Source organism: Somniosus microcephalus, chromosome 1 (genome assembly GCF_052327205.1).
Source record: "Somniosus microcephalus isolate GS21.2 chromosome 1, FLI_Smic_1.0, whole genome shotgun sequence".
In the NCBI taxonomy this organism is placed as follows: domain Eukaryota; kingdom Metazoa; phylum Chordata; class Chondrichthyes; order Squaliformes; family Somniosidae; genus Somniosus; species Somniosus microcephalus.
Genome location: NC_140987.1, coordinates 138,392,515 through 138,417,355, shown reverse-complemented (window position 1 = coordinate 138,417,355; position 24,841 = coordinate 138,392,515). Strand labels below are relative to the sequence as shown.

Genomic DNA, 24,841 nt, shown 5'->3' with positions numbered 1-24,841 from the left:
CCTGCTGGACCAGCCCTGCATTTCAAACCTTCTTCCAACTCTCCAGAAACTAAAAACAAAGGCCCTGAAATTCTGAGATGCTTCTCCCAGTCTCTCACCTTAACTTCAGTAGGATTGTCAGCATAATCCCCAGGAAATAATGGCTGAATTCTATGGTGGTACCGCCAGTCTCCTACCAAAATTATGACAAGAGACCAGGAGAGCTCTTACGGAACTTCAAAGTCAAAATATCCATATATAATTAAAATTGACATGTCCTTTCACCTGTCAACATTCCATATGGAGTTTTCAATGTTAAATGTGTCCATGTCTGGGTACATTTGTAATTGTCTGTGATGCCTGTAACTGACACTGTAATAGGGTTTTCAAAAATCCAAGACTCAGCCCTTTGTCACCTTTTTCAGTCACAGTAGTCTGTGACTGTGCAATTTCCCCATGAAAAAGCTTGGTTGGAGTTCCCACAGTCTTCTTCACACGTGCACAATGAAGTACACCTTTATCAACATTGGCCACTGCACTAATTCAAGCATCATGAATGCCAATTCTCTGATCTGATTATATCTTACCCTACACCAGCAGAAGAAAACTCTCTGGATACACCTGAAATAAGGTGCAACCAAATTTAACGTGGCTAGTGATTTTTATTCCCATGTCTCCTGTTGGCGATAGTGCAAGTTTTGTGTGCCCTGGAACCTAATCTTGTGTTCCTTCTAGGCATTTCCTATAAGTTGACTGCTTCTTGGTTGTCAGTTGGAGTCACATTGGTGCTTTGGTGACTGGTTCCGCCCACTTTCTGGCACATCTTTAGTCACTGGGGGAAGGGACTTGGATAAACCCCGAAAAGCTGCAGCCCCATCCATGCCCACTTCAGCTGCACATTCCTCAACGTGTCCACTGAATTGCGCAGGAGCAGACATCTGAGCTGCTTTTCCTTTTGTTGTTCCATCTGTACTGTGTGATTTTAAATAGATATTCCCATATTGCTGCTTTGTGAAAGCTCAACCTTTTTACACAGAGGCCCTTTGCTCAGATTGGAAATCTTTCCAAGACAAAACTAGAAGATGGTGCCGAATCACAATTTATTTGTAATGCACACAAATGTAACTTACGTTTTCTCCTCAGCCTTAATAACAGATGGATCTGTCAGATTTTCTCCAACACCTTGAGAAGAAAAAAAATTGAACATGTTTACCAAATATATGTTTAAAAGAAATAAAACTTTGGACTTTGTTAGTGTAGAAATTCCTGATAATATGCAACTGGGAAGAAAAGGCACCCCCACAGTTATTTCTACCTCATTGCATTTGAATAAATAATCTGTTTGAGCTGCTGCCGGAGAGAATATTCATATGTGCAGCACAGCTGAAAGGAATTTAAAAGCAGCTACAGCCAATTAAAGGGTTGCATTCTGACTTCGACAGAATTCAAATTCCTGGAAACAGAGGATTCTTGCCCAGGCATCTTAGGATTCGCAAATGCTACACTTGAAGTCTTGTTGGATGAAGCAAAGCACTAAAGGCTACCCTCTCCAGAAAAGAGAGGTCCAACAAGCATGGCAGAAGATTGCTGACAGGGAGAATGCTATCAGCAACACCCAGAGGACCTGGCTGAAAATTCAAAAGCAGATGGCAGAGCTGAAGAAGGCTGAGAAGGTTACCCAACACTCTCCCATACCAGTAGGCAACCCGAGTATATATGCCACAAAGCAACTTCTTATAACATGTTAATCTTTTACTCCCATGAGGTTGATTTTCAGGTATGTGCATGGATCAGGCAGGAGACTGGTGCAGTGGGATTTCTAATTGGAAGATCCAACCAGCACCTCCAGAGTCAGCTTATTATAATAAAAAGACACCACGATCACAGCCAAATCGGGATTGGTACTAGGAACCTGCGAGGGCAGGAGGAGGGAAAATCGCTGCAGACACTTAAAGGGAAAATACCACATAGGGGGCAAAAATTCTAAATACATATTTCAGCCTTTCCAACGGTTTAGGGTACAAAATGTAGCATGAAGTGGGTGCATGAAGAGCTGCCCAGTTTGCTACTCCAGGGCACGACAAAAGACAATCCATGCCTGGTAGGAGGAGGCAAACAGATTCAACACTACATGAACTATCCACAAGACCCTTCACTTCAAAGGAAAGAAAAATTGGGCAGGGTGTAAAACTGGAAGCCGATCTGCTGCCACCTGTTTCCTGCCCGATGGGAACAGTTAAAATTGACGCCAGAGTCTCTTTTTTTTTCATTTTGTGACTTTTTGAAGGGCAGCAACCTTCATCTGAACCCAGGTTATTTTCAAATACACTAAAGTCAGAAATTTCCATTTCCATCATAAATATCTTTATATCCCGGATGCATAGAGTGGATTCAGTCTGTAGTGAGGGAGTTGACAACTGCTGTACAAGGTGATTGACATCATGGTACTAAATCATAATTAGATTCTATTTAGTGAGACAGACTCAGAATCCTGGTGACAATGGCTAAGGATCAGTGTAAGGACCAACATGGTTGATATGGAGTGCACTAATGCTAATTCTTACAATGTCATGGACAGGTTTACTCACCTGTAGCAAGCACATCCTGGCTTTCACAATATTTTTACGTCAAACATTGATACAGTTACATCACAGACGTTAGGGGGGAGATTTGATCATATCTGGTGCATAAATAGACTATCCCTTCTCATCATTCTCGACCGCTCTATAGCCTTTGACATGGTTGACCACCCCATCCTCCTCCAACACCTCTCCTCCATTTTCAGCTACGTGGAAATGCCCTTGCTTGGTTCCACGCTTACCTATCCAATCATAGCCAGAGAATCTCCAGCAATGGCTTCTTTTTCCACCACCGTACCATTACCTCTGGAGTCCCCAAAGAATCTATCCTTGACCCCCTCCTATTCCTCATCTACAAGCTGCCCCTCAGCAACATCAACTGAAGTCATAGCATTAGGTTCCACATGTACGTTGATGACACCCAGCTCCACCTTTCCACTACCTCTCTTGACCCCTCCACTGCTTCTGTGTTGTCAACTGCTTGTCCGACATCTAGTCCTGGATGAGCTGCAATTTCCACTATTGTCTTCGGCTCTCTACCACAAACTCCATTCCCTCACTACTGAATCCATCCCCCTTGCCGGCCACGGTCTTGGTTTCTGGTCAGCACTGATCCCCAGGATCTTGTTGCCGAGGAACTCGGCAATGCTAGTGCAACTGAAGGTCAAGGGGAGATAGTTGGCCTTCTTTGTGTTGGAGATGGTCATTGCCTGGCATTTATTGCAGACCAAGCATGGATGTTGTCTCAGGTCCTGCTATAGGCTGGCATGAGCTGCTTCATTATTGGAGAAGTTGTGAATGAAGCTGAATACTGTGGAATTAACAGCAAACGTCCCCACTCTTTGATGAAGCAGCTGCTCCTTCTGGCCCCACAAGGAAAGTTAAAAAAAATCCATTTGTGGATGTTGTGTATGTAATATGTGTGCTACTTTGAACCTATGGACAGGACTGCACTACTTGTAGGGCGTAGTGATACGCAGTACCACTCCTGGCCATAGGGGTATAAATAGTACTGTGGGTACTGATCTCCCCTCAGTTCCCGCCTGTGGGCATGAAGTAAAGACCTACGTGCAGTCCCTACCTCCAACCAGTAAAGACCTGTTTGAGTTATACGTTTAAGTCTTTGTGTTAATTGTTCAATACAATACACATACTTAACACTGGCGACGAGTCGGTTCGAACCCTGCGGCAGTTATTCCACGGTGGCTTCGTCCAAAGACAGGACGTTGAAGAGAGGTTTCAATCCTCAACACCCCACTCAAAACTGAAGGGCAGCAGAAATCCTGACAGCTTCCAGCGACTGGAAGCGACAGGCATTAGGACCCTGAAGCCTCCATAACCTCGTGGGTAAGCCGAGCAGCGTTGGCTGCAAAGACAGGGCCACCGATCGGGAGATAAGGGCGATCGCAATCCCTGATAAGAGCCGCGGTGAAACGCGCGAGCGGGTGAGCCAGAGGCCGGGAGCCGCTTCAAGTGCGAGGCGCAGCGCGGGCCAGCGATCGGGACCAAAGATAAGGGCCGCACTCGGACTGAAAGGCACGGCGGCTGCAGAAGCTCAAGGTGCGAGAGCCGCGGTGCACAGCGCGGGCTATCGATCGCACAGAAGATAAGGGCCGAGAGCCGCTTCGGTCGGGAGCCACTTCGCGATCCAGCGATCGCATCCGCTGATAAGGGCCGCACTCGGGGGCTGAAGGGAGACGGCGTCGGGGGACGGGTGAAGACCGCCAAGCGCGGGAAAACCGCCATTTTGTGGGCGGAGGACGACGGCAAGAGCGGGAAGCCGCCATCTTTGATAACAAGTAAAGAAAATAAAATCTGAGAAATTGCAAATCTACAATGCCTAAACACGGGAATATTAGCACCTTTGATAGTGACCTCGAAGATTGGGCCATATATGTTGAAAGAGTAAAAAATTATTGTAAGGCCAATAAAATTCGTGACCAAGATAAAGCTCTAACATTATTAAATTTAATGGGTGCGAAGACATACGGGCAATTGAAACACCTGTTATCACCAGATGAACCGGCGGATAAGACGTTCGATGAGATTGTTACTGTCCTGAAAGATCATCTAAACCCCACGCCGCTGATGCTAGCGGAACGATTTAAATTTTATGACAGAAGGCAGCTACAGCATGAAAGCAATGCTGAATATTTGCTGGAATTGCGTAAATTAGTGAAATATTGCCAGTTTGGAACGGGACTGACAGATGCACTACGAGACAAATTTGTGTGTGGTTTATTTAAACAGGATACACAAAAGCGACTGCTCGAGGAGAATGAGCTGACGCTTGAGAAGGCGGTCACTATGGCAGCAGCACACGAAGCCGCAGCGAGAGGCACAGCAGTAATGCAGCTACGGTCACCGGAGCTCAGTGCACACAAATTGGGTGTGAGTTCTGGCAAATGTTATCGTTGTGGAAAGACAACGCATGATCAGAACCAGTGTTGGTTTAAAAACCAAGAATGTAGAACTTGTGGTAGGCTTGGACATATAGCTAGAGTATGCAGGTCAGGGAAGAAGACCAGCAACAAGAAGTCACCGCAAGGAAAATACGCAAAGGTACACAAGGTGACCGAACAGGAGTCCGATTCAGACGCTAGCAGTAATGAACTGGCTAGCTTAAGCTGTAATGAACTGGCTAGCTTAAGAGTACTCAACGCTGGTAAGGGTGCAGACCTCCAGACAATTTGGGTCACTCTTCAGATAGAAGGAGTCCAAGTAAAACTGGAATTGGACACTGGATCGGCATTGACGGTCATAAATAAGAAAGATTACGGAAAGTTATTCCAACATATTCCCCTACAGGATACGGGGATTATATTGAAAACATACACGGGGCAAAGAGTGTACCCCATCGGGAAAATAGAGGTTGCAGTGGTCCACAAGGGCGAAGACAGTCAAATAATGGACTTATATGTGATATCTGAAGGAGGTCCTCCACTACTAGGACGGGAGTGGATTGGGAAAATGAATATGGACTGGCATTTCCTACAAACAATAACGAGTGAGAACTCGGTGAAGATAGTCGGCCCAGACTCTGGAACGGATGATGGTAAGCCCAACTCAGGTGCAAAAGACAAAGTTTCAGCACAGAATTCCACTGAGCAACAACAACATAGTTTAACTGTGGATTCTGAGTCTGGCAATTCTACTGATGTGCCCATTTCTGAGGGACACTGGGCTCGAACTCAACTCCATTTCAAACTACAACAGCAATTAGAACAAATGCTTCGCCGTTTTGAGCAAGAGTTGAATGCAACGAAAGAGTTCTTTGATATAGAGTTGGAGAATCTGGAAAGACAACAGAAGCAGCTGATGGAGAAAATGGAGCAGGAGCACACAAAACGTCTGATGTCAGAGGAGTTAACGGTCAGCCAACTCCTGCATATGCTGAAGGACAGGACTCTGAAATGGGAAAAACTTGAACACGAACTTCAATATTCAAACGAAAGGGGTTCGGAGCTCTCAAAGGTTATTGGAAGAGCTGAGGTGGCAACACAGACTGAGATGACTGCAACAGAGCAGCCCTTGGATGCCAAAAGTACGCTGACTCACGTCAACGTAGAACAACAGACCGCTGAAACAGCTGCTCCGGTAGAGGGATTGAATAGTCCGATCAATCAATCTCCAAAAGAAGTTGAAGTAGTAAAATCTCAAATGAGGTCATTAGTAAACGACTTGCTGAAAGCCCAGAAAAAGCTGGATGAAGAGGTACGTATGAAGAAGTCTCTTCAGGAAAGATGTCTGGACTTGGAACAAAAGCTGGCTAACGCCCAGCTGGGTATGGAGGAAATAGAAGACCCTCTCGCTGGCCTAGATCAGGACGACACCGAATATTACTATGTCCTGTCCTGCCCAACTTGTAACTTCGACTCCCACCATACAGAAATCATGGAGGAGCACCAAAAGTCTACGGAACATCGGGAGAAGGTGGCTCTACTACGGAAAAAGGAGGAAGAGAAGGAGGAACTGCACATGCAGCTGGCAGCTGACAGTGGAGCCCAGAGAGTCTCCAAGAAGCAGAAAAGGAAAAGTCGAAACAGAAGATGACCCATCTGAACCATTATTACCTCTACCAGATCACACACGTGGTCCCTCCGAACGGAGCCAATTCAGTTCGGAAGTTCAAACTGTTAAATCCATGGAAGGACTATTGAATGAGTCACTCCAGCAACGTGAACCGACTACACCACAGAGATTGAATCTGTGAACTGTTTTCCGCAGAGACTGAATCTGTGATCTGTTTTGACATGAAGTTATCTATGTATCTATGTTATTCTGTTATGTAAACCTGAAGTTATATATGTATATATGTTATTACGTTATGTTAAATGGGGAGATGACTGTAAAGCTAAGAAGGGAGGAATGTTGTGTATGTAATATGTGTGCTACTTTGAACCTATGGACAGGACTGCACTACTTGTAGGGCGTAGTGATACGCAGTACCACTCCTGGCCATAGGGGTATAAATAGTACTGTGGGTACTGATCTCCCCTCAGTTCCCGCCTGTGGGCATGAAGTAAAGACCTACGTGCAGTCCCTACCTCCAACCAGTAAAGACCTGTTTGAGTTATACGTTTAAGTCTTTGTGTTAATTGTTCAATACAATACACATACTTAACAGTGGACATCTTCTGGCCCTGATCCACTGCACTGCTGAAACGCATTGCGGCTTCTCACTCAGGCTGCTGAGTTAAAATTGCAGTCGGGTAACAACGACATTATTGGGACCTAACAGCCATGTGTAAAAAAGGACCCCACCAACTTTAGGCAGGTTTCCACATCAAGTTGAGCAGGTTAAAATTGCCATCAGTCAGCTCCAGGGTTGGGTAGTAACCTAGTGCTCCAAAATGGACTGGGATCAGCTACTTGTAGGAAAATCCGCATCGGAGCAATGGGAGGCTTTCAGAAGGGAGATTGAGATCATACAATGGCAACATGTTCCCGTAAAGGTCAAGGGTGGTTCCAAAAACCACAGGGAACCTTGGATGTCAGGGGATATACGAGAATGGATTAGGAAAAAAAGGAGGGCTTTTGGTAGATACAAAAGGCTAAAGACGGAGGAAGCCCTAGAGGAGTACAAAAAGTGCAGGGGGATACTTAAAAAAGAAATTAGGAGATCAAGGAGGGGCCATGAAATAACACTGGCAAGCAAAATAAAGGAAAATCCGAAGATGTTTTATAAGTATATTAAGGGTAAGAGGATAACTAGGGAAAAAATAGGGCCCATTAGGGACAAAAGTGGCAATCTGTGTGTGGAGCCGGAAGATGTAGGAGGGGTTCTAAATGAATTTTTTGCATCTGTTTTCACTATGGAGAAGGACGATGTAGACATAGAAATAGGGCGGGGGGACTGTGATATGCTCGAACATATTAACATCGAGAGGGAGGAGGTATTGGCGGTTTTAGCTGGCCTAAAAATGGATAAATCCCCAGGCCCGGATGAAATGTATCCCAGGCTGCTGTGTGAGGCAAAGGAGGAGATTGCGGGGGCTCTAACACATATATTCAGGACCTCTCTGGCCACAGGGGATGTGCCAGAGGACTGGAGAACCGCTAATGTAGTACCATTATTCAAGAAGGGTAGTAGGGAAAAACCGGGGAACTACAGGCCAGTGAGCCTAACATCAGTGGTAGGAAAATTTTGGAAAAAATCCTGAGGGACAAAATTTGTCTCCACTTGGAGAGGCAAGGATTAATCAGGGATAGTCAACATGGCTTTGTCAAGGGAAGATCATGTCTGACTAATTTGATTGAATTTTTTGAGGGGGTGACTAGGTGTGTGGATGAGGGTAACGCAGTGGATGTGGTATACATGGATTTCAGTAAGGCCTTCGATAAAGTCCCGCACAGGAGACTGGTCAAGAAGGTAAGAGCCCATGGAATCCAGGGTGCCTTGGCACATTGGATACAAAACTGGCTTAGTGGCAGAAGGCAGAGGGTGATGGTCGAAGGTTGTTTTTGTGACTGGAAGCCTGTGGCCAGTGGGGTACCACAGGGATCGGTGCTGGGTCCCTTGCTGTTTGTGGTCTACATTAATGACTTGGATATGAATGTAAAGGGTATGATCAGTAAGTTTGCGGATGATACAAAAATTGGTAGGGTGGTAAATAGCGAGGAGGGTAGCCTCAGTCTGCAGGACGATATAGATGGGTTGGTCAGATGGGCGGAACAGTGGCAAATGGAATTTAACCCGGAAAAGTGCGAGGTGATGCACTTTGGGGGGACTAACAAGGCAAAGGAATACACAATGAATGGAAAGACCCTAGGCAAGACGGAGGGTCAGAGGGATCTGGGTGTGCAAGTACACAGATCCCTGAAGGCGGCGGAACAGGTGGATAAGGTGGTAAAAAAGGCATATGGGATACTTGCCTTCATTAGCCGAGGCATTGAATATAAGAGCAAGGAGGTTATGATGGAGCTGTATAAAACACTGGTTAGGCCACAGCTGGAATATTGTGTGCAGTTCTGGTCGCCACACTACAGGAAGGATGTGATCGTGTTAGAGAGGGTGCAGAGGAGGTTCACCAGGATGTTACCAGGGCTGGAGCGCTTCAGCTATGAAGAGAGACTCGGCAGGTTGGGTTTGTTTTCCTTGGAGCTGAGGAGGCTGAGGGGGGACATGATTGAGGTGTACAAAATTATGAGGGGCATAGATAGGATGGATGCTGAGGAGCTTTTTCCCTTAGTAGAGGGGTCAATAACTAGGGGGCATAGATTCAAGGTAAAGGGCGGGAGGTTTAGAGGGGATTTGAGAAAGAACTTTTTCACCCAGAGGGTGGTTGGAGTCTGGAACTCACTGCCTGAAAGGGTTGTGGAGGCAGAAACCCTCACAACATTTAAGAAGCATTTGGATGTGCACTTGAAATGCCATAGCATACAAGGCTACGGGCCAAATGCTGGAATATGGGATTAGATTAGACAGGGCTTGATGGCCGGCGCGGACACGATGGGCCGAAGGGCCTCTATCCGTGCTGTATAACTCTATGACTCTATGACTCTATGACTCACTCCAGCAGGTGAAATGCAACAAGGCCTTAGGAGAAAGGGTCCAAACAAAAATATAGAAAAACACAAGCCATTGCAATTTTCTGCCCAAGATCCAGACACTAACCTTGCAAATCCAGCACAAGGAGCTCCCCTCGCGTGTACTCATACGACCAGTGGGAAAAGGCTAGCATGGTCTCTTCCAGCAAATTTGTTGGGATTAGCTCATCTCCATTGTTGTTGTTGTACTTTCTGAATTGACCATTCATGTATTTCTCCATTGTCAGCCACTGATCAGCAGAATGGCAGTACACCAGAAAAACTTCCAGAAACCTTATAAAAGAAAGAAGTGACATTTCTATTAAAGGAAAAGTCTGTGCCTTTTCTCAAGGGATCATTTAGAGGTTTCCTGAAGGTTGGTAAATGGCCTTGCTAATGTGCTATTGAGCCATATAGACCTGGGTGACCCCAAGTTCAGTGCCTAGCTGATCTCAGATAGGGTAGCAATACAGTCCCAGTATGTGGCCTCAGCACCACTTGGCTAGGGAGGAGAAAAATAGGCCAGGATTCTCACTCCTTATCTCTATCTAATGATCAATGCTGGAAAATGTATATACGTGGAAGTCAACTGAGGACAGTACGGGCTTAGCTGTGATGGCCTTGAAGTTCACCATCAAGGTTCAAAGATAATGGTCACTTGGTTGAGGTCCCAATGGGCTGCTGTCATCCATTAAATTATATCCTAGCATGTCAACACCTTCACACAGAGGGCAAACTGAAAAATAAATGGCCTATTTGCACAAAGAGATATCCCATTTTGTACTCATGATGACATTTTTGGTAAATTTATCAACAGGAGGAATTTCAGGCTCTTGATGTAAAGAAGTTGTCAATATAGGTGCTTATTTAAGATTAGTTAAAGTTTATTTACAAATTTATTAAAAGATATTCATTATAGATAAACATAATGCAAATTCCACTTCTACTGACTAAACCTCTCTTTCAATAAATTAGATATCTTTAAACTGGCCCTTTAGTCCTATTCATGAGACTGGTCTAGTGTTCGACCAGAGAAGTTTACTCAAAACCATTTACCATTCCTGATTACTTTTTTCAAGAAGGATCTAAATGTTTCAACATTTTCCAACTATTTGTTTCAGGAAGGTCAGTCAGTAACAAACAAGAAACTTCAGAGCTTACAAACGAGTCTATAACCTCCTCCAGCCTTACAACCCTCCGAGATCGCTGTGCTCCTCTAATTCTGGCCTCTTGCACATCCCCAATTTAATTGCTCCACCATTGATGGACATGCCTAGGCCCTAAGCTCTGGAATTCCCTCCTTAAACCTTTCCACCTCTCTACCTCTCTTTCCTCCTGCTCCTTAAAACTTACTGACATGAAACAGTCATTCAAAAAAGAAAGACTTATGAAATAATACTGAGCGGCCTACGGGTGGCGCTGTCCAGGGAGTGTATAAATACTCGGGCACGGGCCCAGCTTGTGCAGGACATTCTTAACAGGAACTAGTGAAAGACACAACTAGACCTCCCTGTTGTAAAACAGTTGATTAAAGCTTTGTTTAACGCTTAGACCAAGTGCCTAGTAGTTTTCTTATGTTACTTACCACTTTGACCAAGCTTTTAGTCACCTGCCCTAATATCTCCTTATGTGGCTCAGTGTCAAATTTTGTTTGATAACGCTCCTGTGAAGCACCTTGGGACGTTTTACTACATTAGAGGTGCTATATAAATGCACCTTGTTGTTGTTGTTGTTGAGTTCTTTATTGCTTTGCCATTTTAAACTAATTTCATGCATGTCAATCATACAAATACTTGCAGGTCAGAGGGGACAGACATAGCATTTCCTGTTCTTGAGCATGGATACATGATGCAATTTGTTATCATTGTTCTGGACCGATGGACTATTTTATGTGCAGATAGCACCCTCTGGTGGTGGTTATGTGTTAGCAGTGTGTTTGTATGAAACAGAGGTCATTTGACCTTTGTTCCTTTCTTCCTGTGTGAGGTCATTTGACCTTTGTTCCTTTCTTCCTGTGAGATGTCATTTGACCTTCGTACCTTTCTTCCTGTGTAACCCAGGAAGCAGAATCCCAGGAAGTAGAATTCCAGGAAGAACCTGGCAGTAATGGAGGATTCCATAAGGGATTCACAATCCAATGTAATCTGATGTTCTATGTTAGGCCATGCGCAATATATGTGAGTATCTTTGTTTGTTAGCATAATAGCAACGTTGTCAGAGTAGTATGTTGGTATGTTGATAACACTATGTTTATAAAAGGTTAATATTTGATAGTTACAGAAGTGAGTCCAAATGTTAGTTAGTTATACAATTAATCTATTCTACTGTTGTAAATATGTTTATATCTTATGTAATATCGAATGTATAGTACTCAGTTTATGTACAAAACATACTTTGTCTTTGTTTACAGTTTCACAAAAATTGTTCAAGTAAAGGCTTCAAACAGCAAACGGCTTCACAAAGAATTATTTTGAATAAGTGTTTAACTTGCTGGATAACTAGATAGGAGCATGTCTAGCACGGCCAGTATAATCATGAATATAGTGCTACAGATTTACCCAAAATATAATATCAGAAAATGTATTAATAACTTCCCTAGTTTTTGATGCTGTGAATACAAAGATGCCTTTTTTAACTGAAAAGTATAACACAGTATTTTCATGTCTAGCACAGTAATTTATGAAAAATTAGTTATTACAAACTACCCTTGCTACTGCATCACAAACTGAGATATACTGGAAAATCTACAATTTGATAAGCAGTTTGTCAAAACATAAAAGACTTTGAAATTCCCATTTAAAGCTAAAATTGGAGAACGAGAACCTTCGTTTGAAATTATCCACCAGCTAACATTCTACAGGAATGCTATTAAAAGGCACATTCCTTTGTTCAATCTTTCTATTTAACAAAATCACCATTTTGTAGCTGTAATTTTATAAATGAGTTGTTAATTAGGGCCAACAAAACCTATTCTCCTTGTTGCAAGGGGAATTTCACCAAGTTTGGGTAGCAGTGGTTCTACTGTGATATGTTGGAGCTCCTGCTGCTTGGAAATTCAGCTCAATTTGTATTTTGGAGGCCAGGGGGCGTTCTACAGTACCAGCAGCGACACAAAAACAACCGGAGCTCCCAGAGATAGATGAGGGTGAGTTTTCAGGCTTCATACTCAGTAGAACCAGGGGCGGAAGCACCCTGAAAATGGTGGACAGTGACCTAGTGCCCTGTTCCCGCTGTTGCCGTGGTCACAGCAATATTCCTTGGGGCCTACTGTGCAGTAGGAGTAGTCCCAAGTCAGACAGTTGGCCCATTTAAAATAAAAAAAGGCTTGCATTTTTATAGTGACTTTCATGATCTCAGGATGTCTCAAAGTGCTTTACAGCCAATGAAGCACTTTTGGAGTGTAGTCACTGTTGTAATGTAGGAAACGCAGCAGCCAATTTGCACTACGCAAGCTCCCATAAACAGCAATGAAATAAGTGAGCAGATAACAGAAAATGCTGGAAAAACTCAGCAGGCCAGGCAACATCCGTGGAGAGAGAAATAGAGTCAACGCTTCAGGTCGAAACCTTTCATCAGGACTGAGAAAAAACACAGGAAATGAAACAGATTAAAAGGTCAGTTTGGGGGGCTGGGAAATGGGGATGAAAGAACAAAAGACAAGTGAAGAGACATTAAGAGGTATTCAAGACGAGACGAGATGGTGATAGGACTAGTAAAGAGACAAAAGACGGCTCTAGATGAAGTGTGAAATGCGCTGGCAGAATAGGAGACAGCTGCTACGTGGGAGAGAAAAAAAAAGTGAGCAGATAATCTGTTTTTGGTGTTAGTCAGGACACCGGAAGAAACTCCCCTGCTCTTCTTCGAATAATGCCATGGGATCTTTAACATCTGAAAGACGGCATGTTCGACAGTACAGCACTCCCTCAGTGCAGCAGTCAATTTGATTATGTGCACAAGTCTCTAGAGTGGGACTTGAACTCACAACCTTGTGATTACTGAGCCACAGTTGCCACCTAAATTTGAAATGCAGATCAGGGTCTTTTGACATATCTAAGACTCCGATTGCCATTTCTGGATTGAATTTGCCAGGTGCTCAATGTCAGTTCAGAGCGGGGGTTGGTGAATCCACCCAATGGTGTGATAACTTTGATACCGCACAGATAGTTGTATAATATGACCAGGCTTTAAAAAAAATTCTGTTAAATCCAGCTTCTTACCTTGGAGTGTAAGGGATGGTTTGTGGCTTCATTTGATTGAAAGTGTAAATTAGTTTTTGTGCAGCCCTTTGCTGTTGAATTTCCTGAATGAAAGCAATAAGACAGATAATCATTGCTAAAGAAGAGACCAAAATGAATCTCTCTATGGATTATATAATATTTTAGCATTTTATTTTGATATATTTTGATTAATCCGTTGACAGAAATTGTTGAGGAAAATGTTAAAAAGATTTATTTATGTATAACAAGACTGTAAATATGTTTACAATGAATGTGGTTATCATTGTACTGCTCACAGGGTACAGAGGAAACTTACCCCTGTAAATTTGTCAGTTAATATTGGCCCGTAATTTGCAGAAGCAAAGGCGTTCGCCACTGGCCCCGAAGTAAGCTTCGCACAAAGATCTCACGATTTCTGTGGCATAAAGTTTGCGTTTTCTGACACGTAATTGAAATTAACGTAAGTTAATGGGGAATCCCTAATGCGAGCTGCTGTGACGTCAAAAAACTGTCTAAGTAGCCAATCAAAATACAGAAATTCTCACAGGCAGCGAATCAGGAAGTGGGTAAGCTCCTTTGATTCTAACTTCTAAAAATGTTAGAGAGAGCAAAACAAAGATTGGGGCTCTCACATTGGGGAAAAGACAAACCTGATATAAAGATGAACAAACTTTTCTTTTAAATGTAAAAATTTTAAAGTTTCGTAAAAAATTTAATTTTTATTAGAATGGATAAATTTGACACTCCACAAAATTAAAATTAGTTTTTTAGGGCCATAACTTTTGATTAGTAGTCAATACGTTGTTAAAACCCCAGTTACACCTAATCCAAAAGGGTATAACTAGGTTACACCTAATCCAAAAGGGCAGGATGTTTCCGATGGCCGGGGAGTCCAGAACCAGGGGTCATAGTCTAAGGATAAGGGGTAAGCCATTTAGGACTGAGAGGAGGAGGAATTTCTTCACCCAGAGAGTGGTGAACCTGTGGAATTCTCTGCCACAGAGGGCGGTGGAGGCCAGTTCATTAAATATATTCAAGAAGGAGTTGGATATATTTCTTAAGGCTAAAGGGATCAAGGGATATGGGGAGAAGGCAGGGACAGGGTACTGAATTTGGATGATCAGCCATGATCTCATTGAATGGTGGAGCAGGCTCGAGGGGCTGAATGGCCTACTCCTGCTTCTATCTTCTATGTTTCTATGTTTTAATGGGATATTTAACAGCGGCATTATTGCGGTAGAGTCAAAGTTTTCGCCAGTTTCCATGATTTGACAGATTACACTGATTTCCGGCTCTGGTGTGGTGGGGTGGGGTGACACAGTGCAGCCCGTGGAGGAGAAGTGAATGGTGGACCACAACTTCAGGATTTCCGCATTAGGTTATGCATGCGCTTGATGCTGAAGTTACGGTCAGTCTCAAAGGCGAAATGACAGCAAATTACAGGCTATTATCATGACCAGATCATAACCTTTATGGCCATTTCAATGACTTGCAAGATTAATTTAAGTTTTACTTTCAAAAATAAAAGTCGAGTAATTAATTGCTATCTGTAAAACTCTACCAGCTCAAATTTTGTTATTATTACACATTGTGACAAAATTAAACATTTTTTCCCTAGTTTTAGATTGGCATTGGCTCTCTTAATTCATTCATACTATATAGTTAAAAACTAATTGCAATCAAAGAAATGATGTCCCAGTCTAAATTGATACAAATCTTATGATGGTTTTATTTCCGTCAGTCACATAATTTAAACGGAAACGTGTGTTGGATTCTCCTCCAAGATCCCACCCAAAATGGGCTGCAATAGCATAAGAACATAAGAAATAGGAGAAGAGTAGGCCATTCGGCCCCTCGAGCCTGCTCCACCATTCAATAAGATCATGGCTGATCTTCTACATCAACTCCACCTTCCCGCAATATCCCCATATCCCTCGATTCCATTAGTGCACAAAAATCTATCGATCTCTGTCTTGAATATACTCAATGACTAAGCATCCACAGCCCTCTGGGGTAGAGAATTCCAAAGATTCACCACCCTCTGAGTGAAGAAATTTCTCCTCATCTCAGTCCTAAATGGCCTACCCCTTATCCTGTGACTGTGACCCCTAGTTCTAGCCACTCCAGCCAGGGGAAACAGCCTCTTAGCATCTACCCTGTCAAGCCCTCTAAGAATTTTATACATTTCAATGAGCTCACCTCTCATGCTTCTAAACCCGTGAGAGTATAGGCCCATTCTACTCAATCTCTCCTCATAGGACAGCCCTCTCATCCCAGGAATCAATCTAGTGAACCTTTGTTGCACCCCCTCTAATGCAAGTATATCCTTCCTTAGGTAAGGAGGCCAAAACTGTGCACAGTACTCCAGGTGTGGTCTCACCAAGGCCTTATATTATTGCAGCAAGACTTCCTTACTCTTATACTCCAATCCCCTTGCAAAAAAGGCCAAACATACCATTTGCCTTCCTAATTACTTGCAGTACCTACATATTAACTTTCTGTGATTTGTGTACAATAATACCCAAATCCCTCTGAATACCAACATTTACTAGTCTCTCACCTTTTAAAAAATATTCTGCTTTTCTAGTCTTCCTACCAAAGTGGATAATTTCACATTTCCCCATATTATATTCCATCTGCCACCTTCTTGCCCAATCACCTAACCACTCTACATCATTTTGCTGCCTCTTTGTGTCCTCCTCAGAGTTTACTTTCCCACCCAGCTTTGTATCATCAGCAAACTTGGAGAATGAGGCAAAATCTGGCAGTGAAAGGTACCACTGCCTCACTACCCAACTTGGATTTCCTTGCTCACCCCTGCTGAGACTGCCACAAACCACCCTTCCCTCCCACTGCATGGAAATGGTGGTGGGGCAGTGCTTGGGTCTCCAGTGAATTTTATCCTGGCATCCTCACCCAGTTTCCTCTACTTTCTAGGACTACGATGTAGAAGGTGGCAGTGGGACCCAGGAAGCAGTAGTAATCACCTTAAGGTTCTCCAGTGGAGGGAGAGGAGATAGAGGGTTTTGTAGCAACCTCCTTTTCCTCCAATCTGGTCGCTACTTTCCTGTGCTGAGGCCAAACAAGGCTGCTAATTTTCTGAGCTTTAGAAATCTACTGTCCCTTTAAATGCTTAGCCACCTCTTCTGCGCTCCATTGGTTGTTTTGCTGCAGTATTGTTGGGATTTTGTGGCCAGGCACTGGTGGGTTTGTCTTGTCAGCGGGAATCCCAAAAAGAGCCTGCTCTGCATCTTCAGTGACTCCCAACTGAAGGAAATGTGTTGGGGTTGAGGTAACGTAAGAGGGACAGCCAGAAATACTGCCCCACCAGAACTCCATCCCAAAGAGCGGAATACAGCCTGTGTGTGATTGGTTCAGATATGAGTGTAGTTTGCAGTTCCTTTCGTATTTAGGAGACATTTTCCTGTTCATGACCTGGGCACTATTCTAGCGGAGCGGATCGCACGGCCATTGTGGAACTTGGCTGATTTTCATTCCATTGTTCAAATTTCACAAGACCCCAGTAACCCCAGTAACATGGGATATTTATTAGCCTGGTGCTTTTCAACAATCATCAAGGTTGATCTGAAGTCTATGATGGGGCATAAGCTATTTTGTAGCTCTGACAAGAATCAGCTAACCAGACGCATGAAAATATTTTAAAATTAAGCATAGAGTTTGCAAATCTTTTATTTTATTTATAAGAGCAGTTAGCTTAGTCTCTTATCTACTGTAACTATATATTACTTTACTATTATTGGAGCGACTGGTAGTGGTAGCATTCCCACTTCTGAGTCAGAAAGGCAGGGTTCAAGCCCCACTCCTGGCGAGTGGCGAACTCTGGCTCTGAATTCTGGATTGACATCCAGTGGGATACTTGAGTCCGATGGATGTGGGTGGCCTCTCCACGTTGTATGAGTTGTGGGAGCCTATAAAACCCTCCCACCGCATAGGACTAACCATCCTATCAGCTGGTATAAAATTGGTTACGGCCATGGAAGGAACGTTCACATCACGGCCTGTCAGACTGTTAATCAGCCTGCAAATCCTTCCACTACTTCACATTATTCTCCAAAGGAAGAGTGTGAAGATACGACAACAACATTATTACTATTTATTCACTTGTTCAGTAATTGTTAAATAAATTCACCGAATAATTTAAGCTAAAAAGTGATGTCTGTTATTGTGTCATTTTATTGCTTTTTGAAGATGAGGTGGGTCCTGTGTAGGTATAGGATAGGACCAACAAATAAAGCCAATTTAAAGAAGGATTAAATTGATCGTTATTCTCGGCACATTATCAAAATTACTGATTGAGACTAGTGTGAATGCTCTCCATATTGTAAGGAGCAAGGGCTCACTTACCACAGTAGTTGGAATTACAGAAGCTAAAAATATATCTGGAGTAAGAAGGTTAAATAGACTTAAAAATGTAACGCATGTCTATTCCAAAATGAATACATACGACCCTGAAGAAATCACTTTTCTATAGCTTAGAGATTACTGTTGACAATATTAGCAGACGTTTGTAGTGAACAGGATTAAATTCACACTAAGTAAATGTCAGTAGAACAATGGCCCTGTAAAAGTAAGTACTTAAATATTAGGGGCCCAAAAATCATTGGAGGGCAGGGGTGGCTCATCCTGGCATAAGTTCCAGGATGAGGTTGCCTGGGAACTCTGGCCCTCTACCAGAATATGTGGGTCAGGGGTGGTCCCTTCAACCACTAGGGACTTATCTCCGGTAGCTGCAGATGTGGGAGATCAGACATTCCAGCATATGCTGTCTGCTCTGGGGGTGGGATTGTGAGATTGTGGGAAATCTGTTTCCCCTCAACAGAAGCATTTAGGGTGCTGTAAAGCTACCTATTTTACCTAAATCTTCAGAGATCCATTTCAGGCCTGGACCCCAAGTACCATTCCTGAGGCCAGTAGGTTTTGTTCTTCTGGGCATACTAGCTGCCAATCTCCTAGCGGCACTCCACTGGCCAGGGACATGGGGACTTCCTGCCCTGGGCCATGCTCCCACTTATGCTGCAGGCCTTGTAAGGGTCGGCAAGTGGCTCTGCCCTCTACAAGGCCTATAGGAACTCTGAGGATAGGCTGGGACCCAGTGTATCTAGAGTTACAGCAGAAGTGTACAAGAAGGGCCAGGAATCTTTGGCCCCCAGATATTGAATAGAACTGGGTAATGTGAAAACTATTCCTGTCCACCCCCGAATCACTTACCCTCAGACAGAGATGGAGCACTGTGCCTTCACTAAAGATCTTATGCCAGGTTTTGACTATCTCTGGCAGGAAGGACTTTATGATGTAAGTCTGCCCAGTTTTCAGCACATCCTCTTCAGACCAAGTGCAATACACTTTCATAGCCCTGCGAAGACCCCCGTCCATTTCCTCCTTGGAAAGGACGTGAATCATGGCAGCCAAACCACGCTGAGACCAGGAGGACATGCTCTTGTCCAGATTCACGGGCGAACTCTCCTCCAGTTTGTAGATGGTTACCTCCTCACCAGCTGCACAGAAATACAAAATGATGGGAGTTTCATGAGCATGTTAATGACTGCAATAGGCAGACAGTTGCACTAACATCTGCACTGACAACTTTTACAAAAGTATGATGTTCAAAACAAGTGTAAACTCTCAAGCAGCATGAACAAATTTGTTCATCCAGGCACGTCTTGGCACCAACAAGTTTTCCCTTTTGCAAGCCCTTGTCTGGTACTGGTACATAAAAACACATTAGAAGATTAATCTCAATGCACCTGGTTTGTGCTGTCAATTGGCTGAAACATTAGCCTTCAAATCCAGTTTTCAGCCAATGAAAACTTAGCTTTTTTCAAGAATTGCTCCCACTCTCCACAACAGAAGGGGGAACCAGAAGAATGGAGAAAACGAACAAAAAAAAAGTTTCACACTTTGTTTTACAGAGAGAAATAAAATCAATGATAGAATAGGTCAGAATGAGCAGAAAACAGTAACATTGCTGAAGAAAAATAAGAGGGCAGATACAGAATGGGAGTGAGAGGATTATAGTTTGTTACTTCTGACCACGTATATGTTTTTGGTGCAAAGGGGCATCTTGAATCATAGAATTATATAGTACAGAAAGAGGCCATTCGGCCCATTGTGCTTCTGCGGCACTTTAAAAGAGCTATCCAATTAGAAAGAAAAAAGATTTGCATTTATATAGTGCCTTTCATGACCACCGGATATCCAAAAGCTCTTTAGAGCCAATTACTTTTGAAGTGGAGTCACTTTTGTAATGTAGGAAATGTAGCAGCCAATTTGCACACAGCAAGCTCCCACAAACAGCAATGTGATAATGACCAGATAATCTGTTTTAATTATGTTGATTGAGGGAAATATTGGCCAGGACACCGGGGATAATGTCCCTGTTCTTCTTCGAAATAGTGCCATAGGATCTTTTACGTCCACCTGAGAATGCAGACGGAGCCTCGGTTTAACATCTCATCCAAAAGACAGCACCTCCGACAATGCAGCACTCCCTCAGTACAGCACTGGAGTGTCAGCCGAGATTTTTGTGCTATAGTCTCTGGAGTGGGACTTGAGCCCACAACCTTCTGACTCAGAGGTGAGGGTGCCATGGCTGACACATCCAATTAGGCCCATTCCCTTGCTATTACCCCACAGCCCTGTAAATGTTTTCCTTTTCAAGTATATAACTAATTCCCGTTTGAAGGTTTTGCAGCAGAGGCGACAGCACAGGATAAAGAGCGTGGGGCCTGAGGACAGCGGACCTGAAAGGAATCGGCAGCAGAGACGGCAGCACAGGATAAAAAGCGTGGGGCTGCAGAATTTTTAAAAAACAGCAAAAGCAAGGAGTGATGTCACAGGACTGCAGGTAGGTGATTGGTGGGTGAGTATTAGTGTTTTATTCTCTCTAATGTAACTAGATAAACTAATTAATATAACTATAAATAATAGTGTGAGTTAAAACTTTAACTAAGAGAGCGAGAGAAGCAGCCGGAGATAAAGGTAGGCCCGACTTTTAGGACTCTTAGGGGGGGAAATTGGGTTGCTTTGCGCCTCCTGTTAGTGCCCCGGGGGGGCGCAAAGCACCTAGCACCCGGGGGCAGCGTCGCTAGCGTCTCTCACGAAATTCAGCGGGAGGTTAGCGGCAGCGGTAACTGATAGCGCCCCATGGTGCTGCGCCTCCTGCGATGATGTCATCACAGTGCGCAGGCGCCCCTCTTGTGCTCCGGCCGCAAACCTTGGTCCCACCCCCTAACCTGCCGCCAGTCAGGGTGGCGTTTTTGCGGCGCTAATTAAAGGACAGGTGCCGGGTGGCCATTTTTTTTCGGCCGCCTGGCAGCCCTGCCTCCTTTCCGTTCCCTCATGCGAGGTGGCGGCCACAATCAGTCAGCCCAGCACTCCTCGAGTGCCGGGCTGTTTCCCCAGTACTCCGCTCCCCAATGGTCCAGCAGGGCCCCGGTGCGCGCTGTGCTAGGCCCCTCCCCTTTAATCAGGGGTGGGAGGCCTGTAATACCGCAGCGCTACGTGCTGATGTGTGTGGCACTGTTGCACGTAGTGCCAAGATATTGAATGGCAACACCCCAGGAAGGAGGGGGAGCGCTTCCAGTAGCACACCGCCTCCTGCTTGCAGCGCTACCACTCAATTTACGGCGCGGGGGCGCGAACAGCCTCAAAGGGGGCATTTCCCAATTTTTCCCCCTTAATCTTAAGGTTATTTCTGTTGAGTTAGTTAATAGTCTGTTAAATAGAGGCATGCCAGGGCAGCTCGGTCCCACAGAATGCACATCCTGTGCCATGTGGGAAATCCAGGACACTTCGGAGCTTGAGCGGCAGCTGCTGTCACTGCAGTGCATCCGTGAGGCTGAGAGCTACGTGGATAGCACATTTCAGGAGGTGGTCACCCCGCAGCTAAGGAGTGCACAGCTAGAGAGGGAATGGGTGACCACCAGACAGAAGAGGTGGATCAGGCAGGTAGTGCAGGAGTCCGCCGAGTACATCTCGCTCGCCAACCAGTATTCAGTTTTGAGTACTGGCGAGGGCGATGGTTCCTCTGGGGAGCACAGCCAAAGCCAAGTCTGTGGCACCACGGGTAGCTCAGCTGTATGGGGGGGGAAGAAGAAGAGTGGGAGAGCAATAGTGGTAGGGGATTCGATAGTTAGGGGAGCAGTCAGGCGTTTCTGCGGCCACAGACGTGACACCAGGATGGTATGTTGCCTCCCTGGTGCCAGGGTTAAGGATGTCACTGAGCGGCTGCGGAGCATTCTGAGGGGCGAGGGTGAACAACCAGAGGTCATGGTACATATTGGTACCAACGATATAGGTAGAAAGAGGGATGCGGTCCTGCAGGTAGATTTTAGGGAGCTAGGAAAGAGATTAAAAAGCAGGACATCAAAGGTAGTTATCTCTGGATCACTCCCAGTGCCACGCGCGAGTGAGTATAGAAATAGGAGGATAGAGCAGATGAATGCATGGCTGGAGAGATGGTGCAGGAGAGAGGGCTTCAGATTCCAGGGACATTGGAGCCGGTTCTGGGGGAGGTGGGACCTGTACAGGCCGGAAGGGTTGCGCCTCAACAGGGCCGGAACCAATATCCTCGCGGGGAGGTTTGCTAGTGCTGTTGGGGAGGGTTTAAACTAAGTTGGCGGGGGATGGGCACCAGGATGCAACATTGGAAAGGGGAAATAAAGTGTTCAAAGGATTGGGAGAGAGAACACTAAAGTAAGGAATGGTAAGGTATTAGGTGGGGTCAAACTAAGAGAGCACACAAGATAGTCTAAGATGGGTTTACAATGTATGTATATGAACCCACAAAGCATAGTAAACAAGGTAAGTGAGCTGCAGGTGCAAATAGTCACATGGGAATATGATGTTGTGGCAATAACTAAGACCTGGCACAAAAAAGGGCAGGATTGGTATTAAATATTCCTGGTTATAAGGTGTTCAGGAAAGCTAGGAGGTGGTGTGGCAGTATTGATTAAGGAGAATGTTAGTGTTGGAGAGGGAGGATGTCCTGGAGGGGTCAAGGACAGAATCTATATGGCTAGAGTTAAGAAATAATAGAGGTGTCATTACACTACTAGGTGTATTCTATAGACCACCAAATAGTGGGAAAGATATGGAGGAGTAAATTTGCAGAGAAATTACAGAGAGGTGCAAGAACTATAGAGCAGTGATAATGGGGAACTTCAACTATCCTAATATAGACATGGATCGTAATAGTATAAAGGGAAGAGAAGGGAAAGAATTTCTGAACTGTGTTCAGGAGAACTTTCTTGATCAATACGTTTCCGGCCCGATGAGGGAGGAGCCATTGCTGGATCTGGTTCTGGGGAATGAGGTGGGTCAAGTGGAGCAAGTGTCAGTAGGTGAACATTTAGAGAACAATGATCATAATATCATAAGGTTTAGATTAGCTATGGAAAATGACAGGGAGCAATCTAGAGTAAAAATGTTTAATTGGAGGAAGGCCAATTTCAGTGGGTTGAGAATGGATCTGGCCCGGTTAAACTGGAATCAAAGATTGGCAGGCAAAACTGTAATGGAACAATGGGCTGCCTTTAAAGAGGAAATAGTTCAGGTACATTCCCACTAGGGGGAAAGGCAGAGCAACTAAAGTCATGGCTCCCTGGATGACAAAAGAGATAGAGAATATGATGAAGCAAAAAAAAAGCATGTATGACAGATGGCAAGTGGCAAATACATCTGAGAATTAGGCTATTTATAGAAAGGTCAGAGGAGAAGTGAAAAAGAAAATAAGAGGGGCAAAGAGAGGGTATGAGAATAGAATGGCAGCCAGCATAAAAGGTAATCCAAAAGTCTTCTATAGGTATGTAAATAGTAAAAGGGTAGTAAGAGGAGGGGTGGGGCTGATTAGGAAGCAAAAAGGAGACCTATGTGTTGAGTCTGTGTTTTCAATTGCAGTTATACTGAATAACAGGACACAGACTACAGAAGTAAGTAAACAGGTCTTTAGTGATTGAGGGTCAGGGCTGAACTGGGATACACTTTGCTCCGCAGGGTTTATATACCGGTGTGGTCACCACCGGTACTACAATGTACAGGAGCCATCAAAAAGTAGTCCATCACCTTAAGGTATCCTCTTAAGGTGGTACAGGTTACATACACTACACTATGCATGGAGGCAGAGGGTATGGCTGAGGTACAAAATGGGTACTTTGCATCTGTCTTCACCAAGGAAGAGGATGCTGCCATAGACATAGTGAAGGAGGAGGTTGTGGAGACACTTGATTGGATAAAAATTGATAAAGAGGTATTAGAAAGGCTGGCTGTACTTAAAGTAGATAAATCACCAGGAGCGGATGGGATGCATCCTAGGATGCTGAGGGAATTGAGGGCGGAAATCGTGGAGGTACTGGCCATAATATTCCAATCCTCCATAGATATGGGGGTGGTGCCAGAGGACTGAAGAATTGCAAATGTTACACCATTGTTCAAAAAAGGGTGTAAAGATAAATCCAGGTAGTTGGGGAAGCTTTTAGAAACAGTAATCAAGGACAAAATTAACAGTCACTTGGATAGGTGTGGATTAATTAAGGAAAGCCAGCACGGATTTATTAAAGGCAAATTGTGTTTAACCAACCTGGTCGAGTTTTTTGATGAGGTAACAGAGAGAGTTAATGAGGGTAATGCGGATGACATAGTGTACATGGATCTCCAAAAGGTGTTCGACAAAGTGCCACATAATAGGCTTGCCAGCAAAGTTGAAGTCCATGGACTAAAAGGGACAGTGGCAGCATGGATACGGAATTGGCTAAGTGACAGGAAACAAAGAGTAGTGGTGAACGGTTGTTTTTGGGACTGGAGGAAAGTATACAGTGGTGTTCCCTGGTGGTCAGTTCTAGGACCACTGCTTTTCTTGATATATATTAATGACTTGGACATGGGTGCACAGGGCACAATTACAAACTTTGCAGATGACACAAAACTTGGAAGTATAGTGAACAGTGAGGAGGATAGTAGTAGACTTCAGAAAGACATAGACAGGCTGGTGAAATAGGCGGACATGTGGCAGATGAAATT

The 24,841-nt window shown here is 44.3% G+C and overlaps 1 protein-coding gene across 1 annotated transcript in view; it reads right to left on the bottom strand.

The window, feature by feature from the left end:
• Positions 1–24,841, bottom strand: part of trpm6 (transient receptor potential cation channel, subfamily M, member 6) — a 239,866-nt gene that overhangs the window by 11,639 nt on the left and 203,386 nt on the right. Inside the window, exons 34-37 of the mRNA XM_086010032.1 lie at positions 19,034–19,320; positions 13,805–13,887; positions 9,676–9,881; positions 1,110–1,161 (exon numbers count right to left, since the gene is read on the bottom strand). Of these exons, the coding sequence (XP_085866158.1) occupies positions 1,110–1,161; positions 9,676–9,881; positions 13,805–13,887; positions 19,034–19,320 (628 nt within the window). The remainder of the gene's footprint in view (positions 1–1,109; positions 1,162–9,675; positions 9,882–13,804; positions 13,888–19,033; positions 19,321–24,841) is intronic.